Source organism: Fukomys damarensis, unplaced genomic scaffold (assembly GCF_012274545.1).
Source record: "Fukomys damarensis isolate Sample0158 unplaced genomic scaffold, DMR_v1.0_HiC HiC_scaffold_14, whole genome shotgun sequence".
NCBI classification, from domain to species: domain Eukaryota; kingdom Metazoa; phylum Chordata; class Mammalia; order Rodentia; family Bathyergidae; genus Fukomys; species Fukomys damarensis.
Genome location: NW_022900926.1, coordinates 21,186,287 through 21,203,782, shown reverse-complemented (window position 1 = coordinate 21,203,782; position 17,496 = coordinate 21,186,287). Strand labels below are relative to the sequence as shown.

At 48.4% G+C, this 17,496-nt stretch overlaps 1 protein-coding gene across 1 annotated transcript; it reads left to right on the top strand.

Moving 5' to 3' along the window:
• Positions 1–2,965: 2,965 nt before the first annotated feature.
• Positions 2,966–14,382, top strand: Tnfaip3 (TNF alpha induced protein 3). Its single transcript, XM_010626584.3, has 8 exons — positions 2,966–3,391; positions 6,556–6,746; positions 7,468–7,615; positions 7,756–7,926; positions 8,915–9,095; positions 10,275–11,194; positions 11,973–12,151; positions 12,707–14,382. Exons 1-8 carry the CDS (start codon positions 3,097–3,099, stop codon positions 12,917–12,919), a joined length of 2,298 nt encoding a protein of 765 aa, XP_010624886.1. The 5' UTR covers positions 2,966–3,096; the 3' UTR covers positions 12,920–14,382.
• Positions 14,383–17,496: the final 3,114 nt, after the last annotated feature.

The following is a 17,496-nucleotide window of genomic DNA, read 5'->3' as shown; positions in this document are numbered from 1 at the left end:
AGACGTCGGGGTGACAGCCCCGGCTTCCTCCTGCCGCCCACTGTGCAGACAGCTGGGGCTGCAGCTGGCTGGTGGAGAGCTGGCCCTCGGTCCTCGGGGCCGTGGGTCGTGGGTGCTTTCTGGCTCCTTGTCACGTCTTGGTTTGGGAATGGAGCGCTGCGTGCTCGTCGCCACGTAGACCTTGCAGAAGCGCTGCGGCTTCTTCCCAGATCGTGCAGAACCCGCCCAGCAGGGATGGGTGTCTCAGGGGCTGCCAGCCCGGGGGTGCCTGGGGCGCCCAGGGAGGCGTCGGTGTGCTGGGTGCTCCATGCAGGGGGTGGGTCGGGCCGGGACTTCAGCTTCCCGCTGCAGCAGTTACGAAAAGAGTGCACGGACTAGGGGTAGCTAGCTTTGCACTAGGAGCGGGCGAGCAGGTTCCTGCGCCAGTCCCTACCCCACACTCACTGTCTGTGGCCCCTGTCGTCCCACATCCTGCCACCTGGCCTCTCAGGAAAACAGTGATATTAAGTGAGGAAGGAGCTCGGCTCAGCTCAGCTCTTCATGAGTCTGCTCTGTTTTCAGCCCTCTTTTCCTCTCATCCTTCTTTGGGAGGCCACGCGGGACCAGTGTCCCGGCAGCCGATTGGGAGAATCTTTGGTGATGACCCAGCCCCCTGTCCCGCAGCCCTGAGGTCCCAGATTGCGGGGCAGTCAGTCAGTGGCCCATTCACTCTGTCCAAGCTGCTGCTTGTGCGTTTTGCAGTTCTTCGTACGGTTTTGGGAGGAGTTACTTCCCAACAGTTGGCTGAGGTATTGTTGATAAATAATTCATACATTTCCACATCGCAGACACAAATGTCAACCCCGAGTGGAAAAAATAAAACAAAGAGGAAAGACTGTAATGACTAAGTTCTCTAGAATTTTATTGATCCTAGTGACAAAAATTGGGAAATTACTTTAAGGCAGTGAGGTAACAAATGTTAAAAAAAAAGAAAAAGAAAAAAGAAAAAAGGACAGTACTGTATTTTTTTGCCCATCAAGACATTACAGTTATATGTTAGGAAAATGTATCCTTTAATCTCAAGTGTGGAGAAGTCCAAGAACTGCGAACTCTGGGTTTGTTTTGTTTTTAAGGAGGTGATTTTGGTCTTGCAGGACTGTACAGGGAGGAGATGTATGAATGAGATTGCACTGACCTGTTGAATCTTAACATTTGCTTGTCTTGCGTATGGCTTATAGCTTTCATCCTTTTAGATCTTTGCTGAAAGATGTTTAGGTCTGGAAAAGAAAAATAGAACAGCCAGGAAAGCAAAAAGAGGAAAGAGTAGTTTGTGTAGAATCTTCCTACTGCCTAGCTGCTGCTGTCTGAAAGCTGCAAGCCCTGTAGCTGCCACAGGTGAGGGGCAGATATGGAGGACCTGGCTGTGGGTAAAGACCCGCCCTTGCAGGCAGGACCTATAGCAGAAGACCAAGGTGGTTGTGTGATTTCAAGACGGGGAATAAGATCACCTCTGACTTTTAGCCCCAGTGTATCAAGCAGTGATTGGTTTTCAGTGGGCGGTCAGGCAATTCTTTGTCTGTTGAGTTCATGGCTGGCTGGCTGGCTGGCTGGACTCCTACTGTTGTGAAAAGGACTTCTGCTGCACCACAAAGGATAGGTGTGTGATGTTTTTGTCTCACCGTTGTGTCCATGGTTCTGCTACGCTTTTGCCTGATTCTGCCTAGCCGGAATAACTGCTATCCTCTGACCCAGAGCTTCTCCCAGCAATCTGATCAAGAATCTCAGTGCAGATCCTTCCATGACTTCAGGGTCCTTCAATTCCCAACCTCTGTTCTTCAAGTGGGCCACTAGAATTTAATTCATCTTATCAATGACTGAAGAGCAGCCAGCTAGACCCACCTGAGTGCCTTTCCTGAATTCTAGATTTCTTCTCCCGGTTATTTAACACCTGTCTTTCCTGAAGGGTTGTCCGGGCAGAGAGTGTAATGTAGGAGAGGGGATTAACCGTTGCTGGGAAATTTCCCAAGGGGGAAACTTCTGTGCTTCTGAAAATAAGGATGGGTAGTGAGGCAGATCGAACGGCATGGGAGCGAGCCAGGGATGCCGGCCTTTGGTCCCACTCCACTTCCACTTGTCCTGAGTGGACTCCTGGCTGAAGCTTCTTGCCTGTCTGCTTCCGGGGTTTGCATTTCCTCCACCTGTTGATTATGCTTGCCGATTTCTGGGTGAAGGATGGGGTGGAAGTGCACCTGAATGTTGGTACCTGCAGGGCAGTACTAACGTGTGGTTGAGAGATGAGTCAAAATAATTGAGCTCCAACGTCTGTTCTTGGAAGTGTAGAATCTAATTCTCATTCTCACGTCTGGAGTATAATCCAGTAACGAGGTTCGGAGAGAATGTTGCCCATTTACTCGTGGAGCTGCACAGTGTCTTGTTGGAGATAGGCTGGTTTGTTGGTTATTCAGTTTTACTGTAAATATGATAAGACGCTTCATGAATAAACTCTTTGCTTTGGGACTAAAGAGGAAACACCAAGCAGTAGCCTGACAGCAGCAAGTTGCAGGATCTCTCCCAAAATAGTCACTGCCCTAGCAGCCCGGAGAGGGAGTGTTTAGAAGAGGAATAAAAGCTTTGCCCCAGAGAGAGGATTGACTTGTCTGGGGAGGAGCTAGGCTTGTCGGGACTCTGTCATGCCCTTAGTTGGCATCCAGTGCCCCTGAAACCCAGTGACCATTCCGGGGTGGCTTCAGGAGGCAGCTTCAGGGGCAGCTTTAGTGATTTTTGTGGTCCAGGACCTGCCACTGACAGGCTTGACTCCCCGATAGACGTTGCTGCAAACTCAGGTTATTCCCCTCCTCCTCAGCCCCACTGTCCCCTTCCTCCTCTTGTGTAGACTAATCTTTAAAAGTGATGTAACTTAAAACAGTCCAGTGTGAGTTCATCTGTGGGGCCGGCTAATATCCTGGGAGCAGAGGTGACTAAGATCCTTTGCCTACAGAGTAGGGTAATGACAAGATCAAACGGTGGGGTTTCCTGTGGCAGGTATATAGGAACAGTATCAAAGGCAGGCTAACGGAATGGGTTCTTTCCCCCTGCTCTTCAGGCAACATAGACACTATGGCCGAGCAACTCCTTCCTCAGGCTTTGTATTTGAGCAATATGCGGAAAGCTGTGAAGATAAGAGAGAGAACTCCAGAAGACATTTTCAAGCCTACGAATGGGATCATCCATCATTTTAAAACCATGCACCGGTACACACTGGAAATGTTCAGAACGTGCCAGTTTTGTCCCCAGTTCCGAGAGATCATCCACAAAGCTCTCATCGACAGAAACACCCAGGCTTCCCTGGAAAGCCAGAAGAAGCTCAACTGGTGTCGTGAAGTCAGGAAGCTCGTGGCGCTGAAAACCAACGGTAAGACTTGCTGGACTGTCCGGGACATCCGGGACAGCTCCTGCAGTGCGGGCACCCCATTCTTGAAGCTTTGGTCGCGCTAACCGTAGCTGCCTTACCGTACAGGTTCCGTGAGGGGTGCATGACAGGAGCAAGCTTGATCAGTGAATGTTCTCTTGAAGAATATTTTCTAAGCGCGTGTATTCCCTTGCACAGGGCTTTGAGGCTTGGGGAATGTGCTTTTCTAAACACCATGCCCCAGTTAGGCGATTAATATCTCTAAGTCTTGCAGCTGTTTAATCATCTGTAGAAAGCCCTTCCCTGGCTAGTAATGGAAATATTTTAAAAGGTTTAAGTTCAAAAGGAAAGCATGGTGTTGAGAGCTGGTATCACTATTGTTTCGTGCTGTTACTAGAAACTGCTTGTGATGTCCTTGTAACGCTTGAGTTGTACATTTCGTGGGTTAAGGCTGTTGGGGAGCTGAAGTTGTTTTCTCTTTCCTTCCGTAGGTCCTATTGCCTATGGTCCTATACCACTATGCCACTAATAGCTATTTGCTGTTCCAAGCTTTACTGTTTCATATTTTAATCATTTCCTTTGAGCAAGAATCTGTATGTAGACTGAAACATCCAGGCATGTACTGTCTCATGCATTATGTGCAGTACAAAATTCTGCCTTGTTGGATGTGATATTAGAATAAGTAAGTAGATGGTACAAGATCAACTGAATGCATATAGCCTAGGTAAGAGCAGCAATCTTAGGTCTTTACATCGGTGACTAAACTATCCTGATCAAAATAATACCTCCAAGAGCAAAAAAATCCTTGTTGGCTGTGATGATGATAAGAACATTAACTTAATAACTTAATTGGTGCATTAGCTTTGGCTGTTTTAGACTTGAGTAACACAAAATGATTGGTGGGCGTGGAGCTTTTGTGCTTGTTTTTATTCTGGGAGCTCTTGTATAGCACCTTAACATCTTACCTGTATTTATGAAGCTTAGATTCTCAGAAACAAAAGTTCAAAGAAAACTGGAGATAGCTATTGTCTACATTGTTCCTGGCATTACATCAAGTGATGTGTAGAAGTAGATAATTATGTTAAATCGTCATCGAGGGGCTTATGTACCTGACAGACAGTCTGTGGTTTCAACTCTGTCCCATTTCTGTTACAAAAAAAAGAGACAGTCAACTTCAGGAGAATTATAAATGGGGTAGAAAGAAGGAAATCTTATTATCATGAGCAGAAATAACCTACATTCTGCAATATTTCCTTAAGGCAGGAAATCCTTTGTTTCTTTAAGAAAAGGATATAAAACGTGGACATTTATCTTGCAGTCATTGTCACTGCAATCAGTAAAGATTCATGCTACAAAAGCAAGTGTATTTTGATAACATTTCCTGGGAAACAGGGCTTCTTAGGCCCCCCAGTCCTGATTTTCCTACTTTGCAGAAGAGTTCTTAAAATTGGGAAAAAGGAAGAAGTGATATTTAAGGGAAAGAGGAAACACATGGCTTTTCTTGCCTAACATTTAGCACTTTTTTGGTTTTAATGCTTCCCCCCTATAGGAAGGTTTCTTCAAAGTCAGTGTTCTGTGTGGTGGGGGGCGGTGATTCACAAGTTTGCATTTGAGGATATGAGACTGCGGTGAATGAGGAAGGGAGTAGGTGGCATAAAATTGAAACTTGGTGTGAAAAATTCCATCGTCTATTGGCTGCCACGATTTCACTTGTATAATGAGTAGCCCTATTCCAGCTCACCCTGACCACACCCACTTGGAAAGTCCAGCAGGCGGCTCACAGTGTAAATGTCTACACACTAGAACAAAACGTACAATAGCTGTTGCTCAATTGCTAGTCAAATAACTTAGCACTGGGGAATTCCAGATGTTACTTAGGGAATTTTATACTGGTGCATCTCAATAAAGAACTGAAAGTAAGTACACGAAGAAGAAAAAAAAAGCCTTATCTTTGCTCTAGATTTTGCAAAGGGGAAATTTCAACAGAATGCAATAATTGCTACACTCCTGCCAAGACACAAGGCTTGGGTGATCTTTTGTTCATTTGTGTGACTACTTCGTTAGTGTTTTGGTTTTTGTTGTTGTTGTTATTGTTTTTTGGTACTGGGGATCAAACTTGGGACCTTGCTTCGCTAGTTTTTTAAGTGTGGCAGTTGAAGGAATATTGAGTGGATATGTATTTGAGGGCTTTTAAATATATTTTTTACAGTTTGATTATGATTAAGATTTGATAAAATTTCAAGTAGCTTGATTGCCTTACTATAAAATAGTGTAAGCAATCAGTTTAACTTTTTAAAAAATAAATATTATTTTGCATTTGATACAGGGGATCATGAAGTTAACTTTTTTTTCTATTAAACACTCCCCCTCCCATGTTTGTTATTATTTGGGGGTTGAAAAAAGGCCATATGAAATTGCGAGTCTTAGCCTCACCATTAGGTCCTTACCCATGTAAGAAAATCTACCCATCTTTTTCTCAAAATGCCAGCTCTAAACACTGAGTTATTTTAAAATTTTGGCATCTGGGTGCTTTTCAGCTTTTCAGAAAGACTTGATAGTTGTTCACAAGCAGGTTTACAGAATGCATTTTGGTGGGGCTGGTGGCAGCGTCAGCGGGCTATAGGTACAAACCAGGAGAGGAAAATACCGAGACCCCAAGCTAAAGTGGAATGGTCCAGTCATGTACCACTGAGTCATACCCAGACCATTTCTGTCTAGTAGGCTGAGCCAGGACTGCTTCCTGGTCTGCACACACTGCCCTGGGTGCTCTTACTTACAGCAATGGTGCTGGTGCCATAGACAGCAAACCAAGGACTGTTACAGAGGTAGACCGTTGGCTTTCACCACCCAGAGCCCTCATTTTACAGAGTTCAGCTGTCCATGACTTTACTCGGTTTCCCCCAACGTCATCTGAATCAGTTAGGAGCAGAGCTGCACTAAAACTGAGGACCTCTGGCTCCTCTGCTGGGTTGGTGCTGCTCATTAAAAAGAAAGATGTTTTCCTCACGGTGTCATTACACTGTAAAGTGTTATCAGTTGGTCCTTGATAAGAAACCAAGCCCTTTGGCCCCTATGATTGCAGTCAGGCCCGTCTTTTCTGCAGACCTTTGTAGGTCCTTGCATGCAGATGGCTTGACCTCGTTCCTTATCACTCCTTCTGTCCTTAGGTGATGGCAACTGCCTCATGCACGCTGCTTGTCAGTACATGTGGGGTGTCCAGGACACAGACCTGGTCCTGAGGAAAGCCCTCTTCAGCACACTCAAGGAGACCGACACACGCAACTTCAAATTCCGCTGGCAGCTCGAGTCTCTGAAGTCTCAGGAATTCGTGGAAACGGGGTTGTGCTATGATACTCGGGTACGTTCCATTCCTGTGGGAGCATCTGCTGACAGCTGCAAGTGGGGAAAGGGTGTTCTGAGCCATCTCTGGCTCTGGAGGAGCAGATGACTTACTGGGTCACATGCATTTGGCTAAGCAAAGCACTCTCTGTGGAAAACCCCGAAAGCCTCCCCTGGATGAATCCCAGGCTTTTCCTGCACCCAGAAGCTGTGAGCAGCGAATTCTCAGCTCTGGGGCGCTTCAGTAGCAGGATGCCTGCCTGTGGCTGTTCCCCGGGGTTTCTGTTGGTTTTTGCTTTGTCACGTGCTGCCCTGAGCAGCAGGCCTTTCCCTCAGCAGACTGGGTCACAAGTTCGGGGCTTTCGTGGACCCTCAGATGGGGGCCTTCATGGTTGTGTGTCATCAGGGATGTTTTGTTTTGTTTTTTTTCCTGGTACCGGGGATCAAACTCAGGACCTTGTGCTTACAAGGCAGGCGCAGTGCCACTGAGCTACATGCCCAGCCCCCTGTCAGGGATTGTTTCGAAAGCAGGTGTTGTCCCTAGCTTTGAGGTTGCTTTGTAGTGGGAAAAAGTAAAGGAAAAAGGGCCAAAACGGGGGAAAAGGGATGATCGTTTGAATGATGACCTCAAACGAGGGAAAAAAATAAGCTGAGTTACAGAAACACGGAATGCCAGAGTGGTGCTGGCAGGGCTTTGGAATACAGATGCCCTCACCCGCTTCCTGCCTCTCTCCGCTTAGAACTGGAACGACGAGTGGGAGAACCTCGTCGGCATGGCGTCCGCAGACTCCCGGGCAGCCCGCAGCGCGCTGCCCTACAGCTCCCTGGAAGAAATCCACATATTCGTCCTCTGCAACGTCCTCAGGAGGCCCATCATTGTCATCGCAGGTGAGCGGCCCTCCGGGTGCTGATTGGTGTTTCGGTTCTTAGGGAAAACTCTGGCTCCCCGAGTTACACGTGATGGTTCCGGGTGGCAGCTGATGAGAGTCACGTGGTGACCTTCCTTGTCTTTTTCTTTCCTCGAGCAGACAAAATGCTGAGAAGTTTGGAATCAGGTTCGAATTTCGCCCCTTTGAAAGTGGGTGGAATTTACCTGCCCCTCCACTGGCCCGCCCAGGACTGCTACAGATTCCCCATCGTCCTGGGCTATGACAGCCACCACTTCGTCCCTCTGGTGACGCTGAAGGACAGCGGGCCTGGTAAGAAAATGCCGCCGATTCACAGACCTAGCTCATGAGTGCCTGGGACCTCAAGGTTTACTCTTTTGCTCCTTTTGGAAATAGTCTTATTTAAGTATATTTTTTATTGAAATATATCAAGATGTCATTTGCTTAGTACAGGGTGAATGTCCTTTATCCCAGGTGCTTGGGACGAGACATGGTGCAGATTTCATTTGAGTTATTTTTTTCAGATTTTAAAAATATTTAAATTCCCTAATCCAAAATGCTCTATAATCTGCTCCCAAGTTTCGGTTTCGAAAGTTTGGATTCGAGTTACAGACCTGCAGTAGTGGCTGGGTCCCACATCTTTTTGAATATGAACAGGGAAGCACCTGCAGTGCGTTAATCACAGGCAGCAGAAATGTGCATACGCATCCTAGCTCGGGCCCTGTTAGGATGGGACAAGTGAAGGTGTAAGAGGGCTTCAGTGCAGTACCAGGGCCTGAGTGGGCCGAAGTCTGTCAGGTTTGCTCCCAGCCTCATGGCCTGATGGGACTGGCCTTGTACTCAGTGCTTATGGCCCGCAGTACATAATGTCCTTCTGTCTCATCCTCGAGCCTCCCTGGGAGACATGGGTAGAGCGAGCCTCATTTTCCTGCTGCGGCAGTTGCACCTCGAAGGAGTTAAATAAACTGTCTGCTGTCGCAGAGCTTGATAGTGACACTGTCAGGATTTGAACTCAGGCCCATCTGACTTTGGAGCATGGGAGTTTAACCAGTAAGACGCGCTGCCTGCTGGCTGGTTAATATTCTCTGAGCTTCTCGGAAGCAATGCATTCGTTAGAGCTCAGCGCACTTTGTTTTCCATGTGAATTAATTTAATTGTGACCAGATGATGCTTTTTTCCTCTTTGAATTATATGCTTTCTGCATTTTTGAAATGTGATCACTATATACACACGCATGGCTTTATAGTCAACCTCCCCTGGAGAGTAATATTTTATTTATATGCTATCTTTTCCCCCTCAGAAATCAGAGCTGTGCCCCTTGTTAACAGAGACCGAGGGAGATTCGAAGACCTAAAAATTCACTTTCTGACGGATCTTGAAAATGAGATGAAGGAAAAGCTCTTAAAGGAGTACTTAATGGTGATAGAAATTCCAGTCCAGGGCTGGGACCACGGCACCACTCATCTGATTAATGCTGCAAAGTAAGTGCTTGATTTTGCTGTCTTTTGTAACTTTCCTTACATGAGCCATAGCGGCAGCTTCCACTCCAGCGGTCCACAGCAGAGTTATCTGTTCCATTGTGATTTTCCAAGGTATCTAGAAGCCGAGAGTCAAAATTGTGGGTTTTAAAAAGACAAGTCTACATATGTGTCTAAATGTGTCTAAGCGTATTAATATGGTCTAGGGAGTATTAAAAGTAAGAGCTACTGAAGACTATTGGAAGCAAAAAGCCTTTTCCTCTTGGCTTCTTGGTAAGGACAGACACACACCAGGTTGCAGACTGTGTTTATGGGGCAGCCACATGGAGAACCAAAAGGACATCCACAGAGTCCCCATTGTGCTGTGTCCAAGCTCCAAACCCCGGCCTTATGTTAAGAGGTGCCTGCTTCTGAGAATTTAGAATGCTTAATTCTAAATTCTTGTTCTAGAATTTAGAACAGCGAGGGCACAGGAGAATTACTTTCTCAAAGCAGAGATTAGCCAGCTAGAGCCAGCAGTAAGCAGCATCTGTGGGCGTGTCTGCCTCTGCAGCCCAAGTGGCGGAGAGCTTTTAGTAGAGACATAAGTTTAAAATTAAGAACAGTGAAACGCAGAAAACAAAGTACCAAAGATGGTTGCACCATAAAATGGACCAGAACCACATGAATAACCTGAGGAATGTTTTACTAGAAATTTGATCTCTGAGAAGTTAGATGGTGAAAACAACTTTTTAAAAGAACAATCGATAAACAAGAGGAAGAGAGCTCTTTGCAAAGGACCCCTTGCTTGCTTTAATGTTTTTTTTTTTCTTTGGCGGGTTGGGGGTTAGTTTGTTATTTTTGTGATGCTAGGGACGGAACCTTGGATCTCTTGCATGCTGTGCAAGTAAATGCTCTACCACTGAGCTCCACCACCAGCCCCAAGGACCTTTTTTAACTTTAGAATTATCTGTGATTTTGTGTAGACCCAAGAATTGGTAATCAAGACTGTGATTTTAGAAATAATGAGGCTTAGAATAAATGACCTCATGCTTTACTGGAGGACGTGTTGGGAAATATCTTGAACCGTGTGCATTTCGGGGATTGCTGTGAATGCACATCCTGAAGACCTTTAGGTGCCAGTGCAGTGAAGCGTTGCGTGCCATTTTGTGTAGTCTCATCTTTTCCTGTTTGTGTCTTTAGGTTGGATGAAGCTAATCTACCCAAAGAAATAAATCTGGTAGATGACTACTTCGAACTTGTTCAGCATGAGTACAAGAAATGGCAGGAAAACAACGAGCAGGGGAGGAGAGGGGCGCATGCACAGAACCCTCTGGAGCCCGCCACGCCCCAGCTCTCCCTCATGGATGTAAAATGTGAAACACCCGGATGTCCGTTCTTCATGTCTGTGCACACCAAGCCTCTGTGCCACGAGTGCTCGGCACGGCGCCAAAAGAGCCCAAGCAAACTCCCAAAGCTGAACTCTAAGCCTGGCCCCGAGGGGCTCCCCGGCATGGCGCTTGGGGGTTCTCGGGGAGAGGCCTACAGGCCCTCACCCTGGTGTCCCGAGGAGCCGGCGGGTGGACCTCACTCAGCTCCGCCGACAGCCCCCAGCCTCTTCCTGTTCAGCGAGACCACGGCCATGAAGTGCAGGAGCCCTGGCTGCCCCTTCACGCTGAATGTTCAGCACAACGGGTTTTGTGAGCGATGCCACAATGCCCGGCAGTTGAATGCCAGCCAGACTGCAGATGCCACCAGACATTTAGATCCTGGTAAGTGCCAGGCCTGCCTCCAGGACGTCACTAGGACATTTAATGGGATCTGCAGTACTTGCTTCAAAAGGACTACGACAGAGTCCTCCTCCAGCCTCGGCTCCAGCGTCCCTTCTTCCTGTCACCAGAGGTCCAAGTCCGACCCCTCGCAGCTCATGCAGAGTCTCTCCCCGCATTCTTGTCACAGAGCCAGAAATGACGCCCCCTCTGGCTGCCTCTCTCAGGCCGCAAGGACTGCAGGGGACAGGACTGGGACGAGCAAGTGCAGGAAAGCTGGCTGCATGTATTTCGGGACTCCGGAAAACAAAGGCTTCTGCACTCTGTGTTTCATCGAATATAAGGAAAACAAACGTGAGTGCGGTGATGGAGTTCTTAGTGCATCAGCTCTCGTTCAGAAGGGGTTTCATCCCTGATCTTCAGGCAGAGGAGCCCATCTGAGTGGTTCAGTGAGTGCTCAGGCCCCACTGTGCTTTTCCACCAGCTCGCGCTTGGGGACCGTTGTGGTTCTGCCCGCTGCTCCTGGGTGCAGGAGGCAGTCTACGATGGCAGCAGCAGTTACTAGGTGCCAAACCCAGAATCGCCCAGTGGGTAGTTTGTTTTTATAAGGCCATCAGTTGTCTCTTATTAGATAAGGTTTAAACGTGACTTCTGCAACGTTGGTATATAATTGAGAAACTCACCTGGTGGCGAACACCTGTAATCCCAGCACTCAGGAGGCTGAGGCAGGAGGATTTCAGGGGTTCAGGGCAAGCCTGGGTTACATAGTGAGTTCAAGGCCAGCCTAAACTACATAGCAAGACCCTGTCTCAAAAAATACCAATAAATGAAAATAATAATAAAGTCGATCTGAAGAGTAGTAGCTGGCAGGAGGGACGTCTCCCTTCACATGACAGGAAAGCATCTGTGGCTTGGGCAATGTCTAACTCGAAAGAAAGGTGGGCAGTCAACATTTCTGCCATTGGTTTTGTTATCCCAGCCGATGAGCGTGTGGGCTCAGGGTGAGAGATGTGTACAGCTCAAGCTGTTTCAGTAGTCGTGTTGTTACCTTGCTGAATGTATAAGATCTGTCAGCGTCTCCATGTCTGTGGCGGCCCAGCTGTGGTACTGATCAGCATCCACTCTCTCGTAGATGTTGCTGCCCCGGGGAAAGCCGGCCCCACAGGCTCCCGGTTCCAGAACGCCGTTCCGTGCCTGGGCAGGGAATGCGGCACCCTGGGAAGTACCATGTTCGAAGGGTACTGTCAGAAGTGCTTCATCGAAGCTCAGAACCAGAGATTTCACGAGGCCAAGAGGACTGAAGAGCAACTGGTGAGCTGCTCAGGGAGCTTCCCCGTGTGTCCGGTCGTCCTCAGGTGGCTCTGCTCCCTGCCGGGCGGGTCTGCTGTGGGGACCTGGACAAGGGTCCGAGTTGTTTGGCTGCCCATGTTGGAAGCTCTGCTGTCTATTTGCACGGTCTAAGTGGTAAAACTTTGCCAAACATCCAGAAAGCCGGGCGTTGATCAGAAACATCCTTGGTTTCTAGTAGAAGCACAGACGTGTACAAATCAGATTTCTGTAATACTTTAGCATGAGCCAGGATGAGGAGAACTTCCACTTGATGGCAGGTCAGGGACACAGACACGACCGTATGTCGCCTGCTGTGTGCAGAGGGTTTGCAGTTAGGCCGGCTGGTGAGAGCGCCGATTGTTAACCGGAGGGAAGAGCGCCAGTGCTGTCTGCTGGCCTCTGGAGGTCTCCGCCCGGGCCAGGCAGACTTCTCTGGGTTTGGGAGGAAGCCTTTCCTGGGAGCCTCTTGTCCCCTCGCTGGGTAGAATCCACACTGTCCCACGAGGTCTCACCGCACTCTCTGTCCTCCCCACGCAGAGATCCAGCCAGCACAGAGACCTGCCGAGAGCCACCCAGGGCACCTCGCGGCCCAAGTGCTCCCGGGCCTCCTGCAAGAACCTCCTGGCCTGCCGCAGCGAGGAGCTGTGCATGGCGTGCCGGCACCTCAGCCAGCGCGAAGCCCCCCAAACAGCGCTGCCGGGCTCCGGCCTGCGATCACTTCGGCAACGCCAAGTGCAGCGGCTACTGTAACGAGTGCTTCCAGTTCAAGGAGATGTACGGCTAAGAGGAAGCAGGGCCCAGCGTGGTGCCAATACTCCCGCCCCCCGGCAGCTCCTACACAGCAGCCTGGAGGGGTCTGTGAGCACAGGAGGGAAGATAAGCTCTTCCTCAGGTCTGTGACACTGGGGTTGGGCCTAGGTGGCCTGAGAGCAGAGTTTCTGACTGGCGGTGCGCGAAGCCTGAGTCGGCCCAGAGCCGCTCTTCTCCTACCAAGCAGGCGGCCTGACGTCTGGGGACCCGGAAGCTGTGCGGGTCGGTGTGCCCTGCCCCCGCCAAGAGTGCCGCCCGCTCTGCTCGGAAAGTGGAAAGGACGCAGACAGGTGACTGGGGAGCCCCGGAGCCATCCTGACAGCCTTCCGCGGAATCTTCCAGGCACAGGGAATCTGCAGGAAGCTCGCAAGAACTCAGGAAAAATGGATGTGTTCAGAAAGCAACAGGAGCTAAAGTTTCCCCGCGGCCTGTCTCCCTACCGAGCGAGGTTCTGTGGAGAAGTAGGACTGTGCACAGACCGACCCGGAGGCTGCTGACACAGGACGTGTCCCCGGAGAAAGCCGACCAGCTGCTCTTTGCCATGTGCATTCTTTCACAGCAAAGCTTTTAGGGGGACGGTGTCTAACTTGGGGTTATTACTGTCCTCCTTCTAAAGAAGTCTTGAATTAGTGTGTATAAAAATGTGTACATAAATAATATACCCTTATATTATGTATGAGGGTTTTTTTTTTATTTTGAAATGCTGCCCTAGCAGCATTGGTATATAATTCACTTTATTTATTGTATTGCAAATTTCATTTATTTAAGTGAAGGTGTTTTCTTCTGCCTTGTCTTTGTGAGCTAACACTTGCTTAGGGAGCGTCCTTTTTGAGTCACTGCTGCTGTCGCCCTGGGAAAGAAGGGATGGCTTCAAGAGTGTGTTCAGCAGGGTCTCATGCAACAGCTGGGGAATCTCCAGAATAATAAGAAACTTTTCTGATCCTACCTCTTGGGAGAGAAGATAGGGAAGGGGCAAGGAAGGGTGGGGACAGGGAGGTGCAAAGGTAAACCTTTCGGGATGCTTTAGTTTGCTGTGCTAAGGGACCCTGTGTCCAGTGATGCCTCAGCCTTGGAACAAGCCCAGTAATGGTGAGCTGAGGACGTTTCTGTCTGTCTTCGGGCCGCTCTTTCTCTGTGTGCTTTGTGGTAGTGTCACGTTTGCCCTAGGTGAGGGGATAAAAGGGCGGACTTGGGTCTGAAATGAAGATCTGAGAATACCTGCAATCCGTAACTCTACATAGCCTTTCCCCAGATTATTTGAGCTGTCTTTTCTCCTCCACTTACTTTTCTCATTTCTTTCCAAAGATATTAAATAAACTCCAGTGTTTTCATTTAGTTCTTTCAAAAACTGTGGCTCTTGCAAAAATTGTGTCTGCCAATATTTTCATTCTCACTGTGAAGAAATGAAATTATTTATACTTATAGAACATATTTGAAATTTGCACATTTAGTTGTTTCTCCTAGAATGCTGCCTATCTTTGGGTTTCTTCAAGTTTTCTTAAATAAATGTAACTTCACAAAGAGTTAATATTAAAGAAATAAATTATTGAAGAACAGATGTTGATGTTTTCTATGGATGAACCCCGAAAGAAGATGAGCTACACATCTGCTGTGCACAAGGTGGGAGCTGGTACTGAGCCCCTGACACAGATTCCTGCAGGGCTAGGAAAGGCTGCCTGTGGCTGCGCAGATAAGACACCAAGTCCTTCTTCCCGGGGCTCCTGCCCTAAACTTTCATGAAGTGGGGGAAGAAAATGAGAGAAACCAGGGCGAGAGAAAGCCACAAAGAAGGAAGAGTGGCGTGAGATTCCCCGGACCAGAAGAGATGGCCTAAAAAAGCCAGGCGTGGTGGCGCACACCTGTAATCCCAGCACTCAGGAGGCTGAGGCAGAAGCATTGCTATAAGTTCGAGGCCAGCCTCATCAGAATAATGAGATCCAGTCTCAAAAATCAAAATAAATAGAAGAAATGGTCTGGCCGTTACAGCCACCAGAAATAGGAAATTATAAACTCACTAGTCAACAGAGATTTCTTTTTTTCTCGGTAGGAGGGATTGAAGTCAGGACCTTGTGCTTGGGAGGCAGGCACGGCACCACTGAGCTAAATCCCCGGCCCCATCAACATAGTTTTCTGCAGTTCCCAGACAAGTTAGAAATTCTCTCCACCAGCAAGCAAGCACACAACTAATTCTGCAGCAGAAATCAGCAGGTGCCCTCTAATTCACCGTGATATCATCTCCCTGGAGATGGCATCAGATGCCACAGGTCCGGTCTTAGTCCCCAGGGCTGGACACCCCCAAGTGCCCTTGATCGGTCCGTCCCAGTCCGCAGCTTGTTACCTGCGCTGACTGACTGGCTATGAGTCTTCTTTTCTATAACCGCTGCTTTAAGTTCAGATCATTTACTTGATTGCTTCGAGGCCTTGGGGAAACATTTCCTGGTTTATCCTAAAGGGTAGAGATGGAGAGATACACACGGTGTGGTGCAAGAGTGGGGCCCAGAGCTCCCACGCCCTTGTGGCCACCCCACCCTCCAGAAACTGCCCTGCACCCCACTCCCCGAAAGGGGTGTTTTTTGGGGACTTCATGTGGAGCCTTGACTGAAGCATGGGCAGCTTCGAGGAAATGTGACCCTACGGAAGGGAAGAGCTGACGCTCAGGGCCGGGTAGGAGGCCCTGCGAGGCCTGTTAGCCTGCTCCCGGCCTGGGGCAGGACCCCTTCTTTTTCTTTGGTACTGGGGATCGAACTTGGGACCTTTTGCTTGCAAGGCACCCGGTGGAGCCACTGAGCTAAATCCTGGCCCAAGGACTCCTTCAACAGGTGTTTTATACTGGCAATCACACAAGGTGGGTCAGAGAATTTCCTCATGGCCAGCTCCGAGACAGAAAGATGGGAACATTAGACTGTATTGTTAGGTTCTACGACCCAACTTAGGGAAGAGAAATTCTAGATCTTGTGGCCTGGTTTGGAGAGGGACTTAGAAGCCAAAAACCATGGACAAAAACCAACACACACACAGACACATGCACGCACACACACATGGTGTGTATGTATGTGACTATACATTTATATATATTTGGTTTTCGTCCATGGTATATATACATATACATAAATACTGTATATTTAGTTTTGTCCATAGTTTGCAGCTTCACTTGGAACATAAACATGATATATATACATGTGTGTGTGTGTGTGTGTGTGTGTGTGTGTCATAAACACAATAATCTATTCTTCGGCCCTTACCCCTTTATTCCTTCTATCCAGTACTGATGTATGCATAATGGATTGACTCAGGAGCACTGCACAGCTCCTAAAATCTATTTTATTAAGCTGTCCAGTGATCAGAATATGATATGAGGAACTCTCGTTTTGCCAGTTTGTTTCATTTACCATCCTTTCTTTTCTGTTTATTTATTTGCTGTATTTGAAAGCAAAGTGTCCTTGTACCCACAGACACCTCCATGTGCATCTCTAACTAACAAGAATGTGTCCTTTTCCATGGTTACCTTTATCCCCTGTAGCTAAATTACTCTTTAATACGGCCCAAGCCCCCAAGTAGGTACAGCTGTGCGACATTCGATGACAGGGATGTGTTCTGCAAGCCGTGCAGGGAGTTGGGTCTTCCATCACTAGCTGAGAGCTGACAGGGCCAGACAGTGTGACCTGGCTCACGACCCAGGATCTCAGGCAGGCTGTCCCCACCGAACATTGCAAGGCTGGATTCGGACTTCAGTATTCAAGACAAAATCCTGCTACCCAGGATTGTTGACTTTTCTTAAGGCTCTTTTATTCTCTGATCTTCCCTTCTGCTGTTCCATGCCATCCTTGCATGGTTTGTGCAGAAGAAGGTCCTCAGCAGCACTGAACTTGCTCTTCCAATCTTACTGGGCTCTGTTCCCTGATGGTGCCTGCGTCTGAGCTGGGCTCACTGGTCCAGAGGGCCACAGACTCACACAATGCCCTGCTCCTCTCTCCTCCATTTCTCTTCCCATTTTTCACACCCAGTATGAGAAAGCACATTTTTTTCTACCAGCGTGATGAACATAAGCATTTGAGCATAAGTCATCAGGATTTCTAAAATAGGATGTGACATATAATTAGCAAATCATCTGTGACTCAGAAGAGTGGCACAGGGCTGGTTCAGAGGGCACTGAGAGTGGCAGTGAGCCGAGCACCAGTGTGGAGCCAGTGGCTCTCTGAAGTGGGCCTGGGGCCCTAGAAAGTACATGTGCCCAGTCGGCTGCTATGTGCGCACCTGCGTGCCTGTGTTTAAGACCGAGTACCTGGAACTCACTGTATCCCCCGAGCTGACCTCCAACTTGGGACAGCTCTGCGGCCCCCTGCATGCTGGGATTATAAGCAGGCACCACAGCGCCGGGCTGCAATTCAGTCTGTTATCGATCTTTGCTTAGACCGGTTGTGCTTTTCCTCTAACTCTCCCTGATGGCTTATTCTTGCTCCCAGAGCCCAAAGCAGGGTGCAGTACAGAGAGAAAGAGGAGCCCGCTAAGCTTATTAT

What these genes read in the sequence shown, in the direction of transcription:
- Tnfaip3 (XM_010626584.3), top strand. Translation starts at nt 3,097, where the DNA reads ATGGCCGAGCAACTCCTTCCTCAGGCTTTGTATTTGAGCAATATGCGG. An exon ending in CATCTGATTAATGCTGCAAA is followed by an intron (nt 9,096 to 10,274) that starts GTAAGTGCTTGA and finishes TTGTGTCTTTAG; the next exon opens with GTTGGATGAAGCTAATCTAC. An exon ending in AGAGGACTGAAGAGCAACTG is followed by an intron (nt 12,152 to 12,706) that starts GTGAGCTGCTCA and finishes CTCCCCACGCAG; the next exon opens with AGATCCAGCCAGCACAGAGA.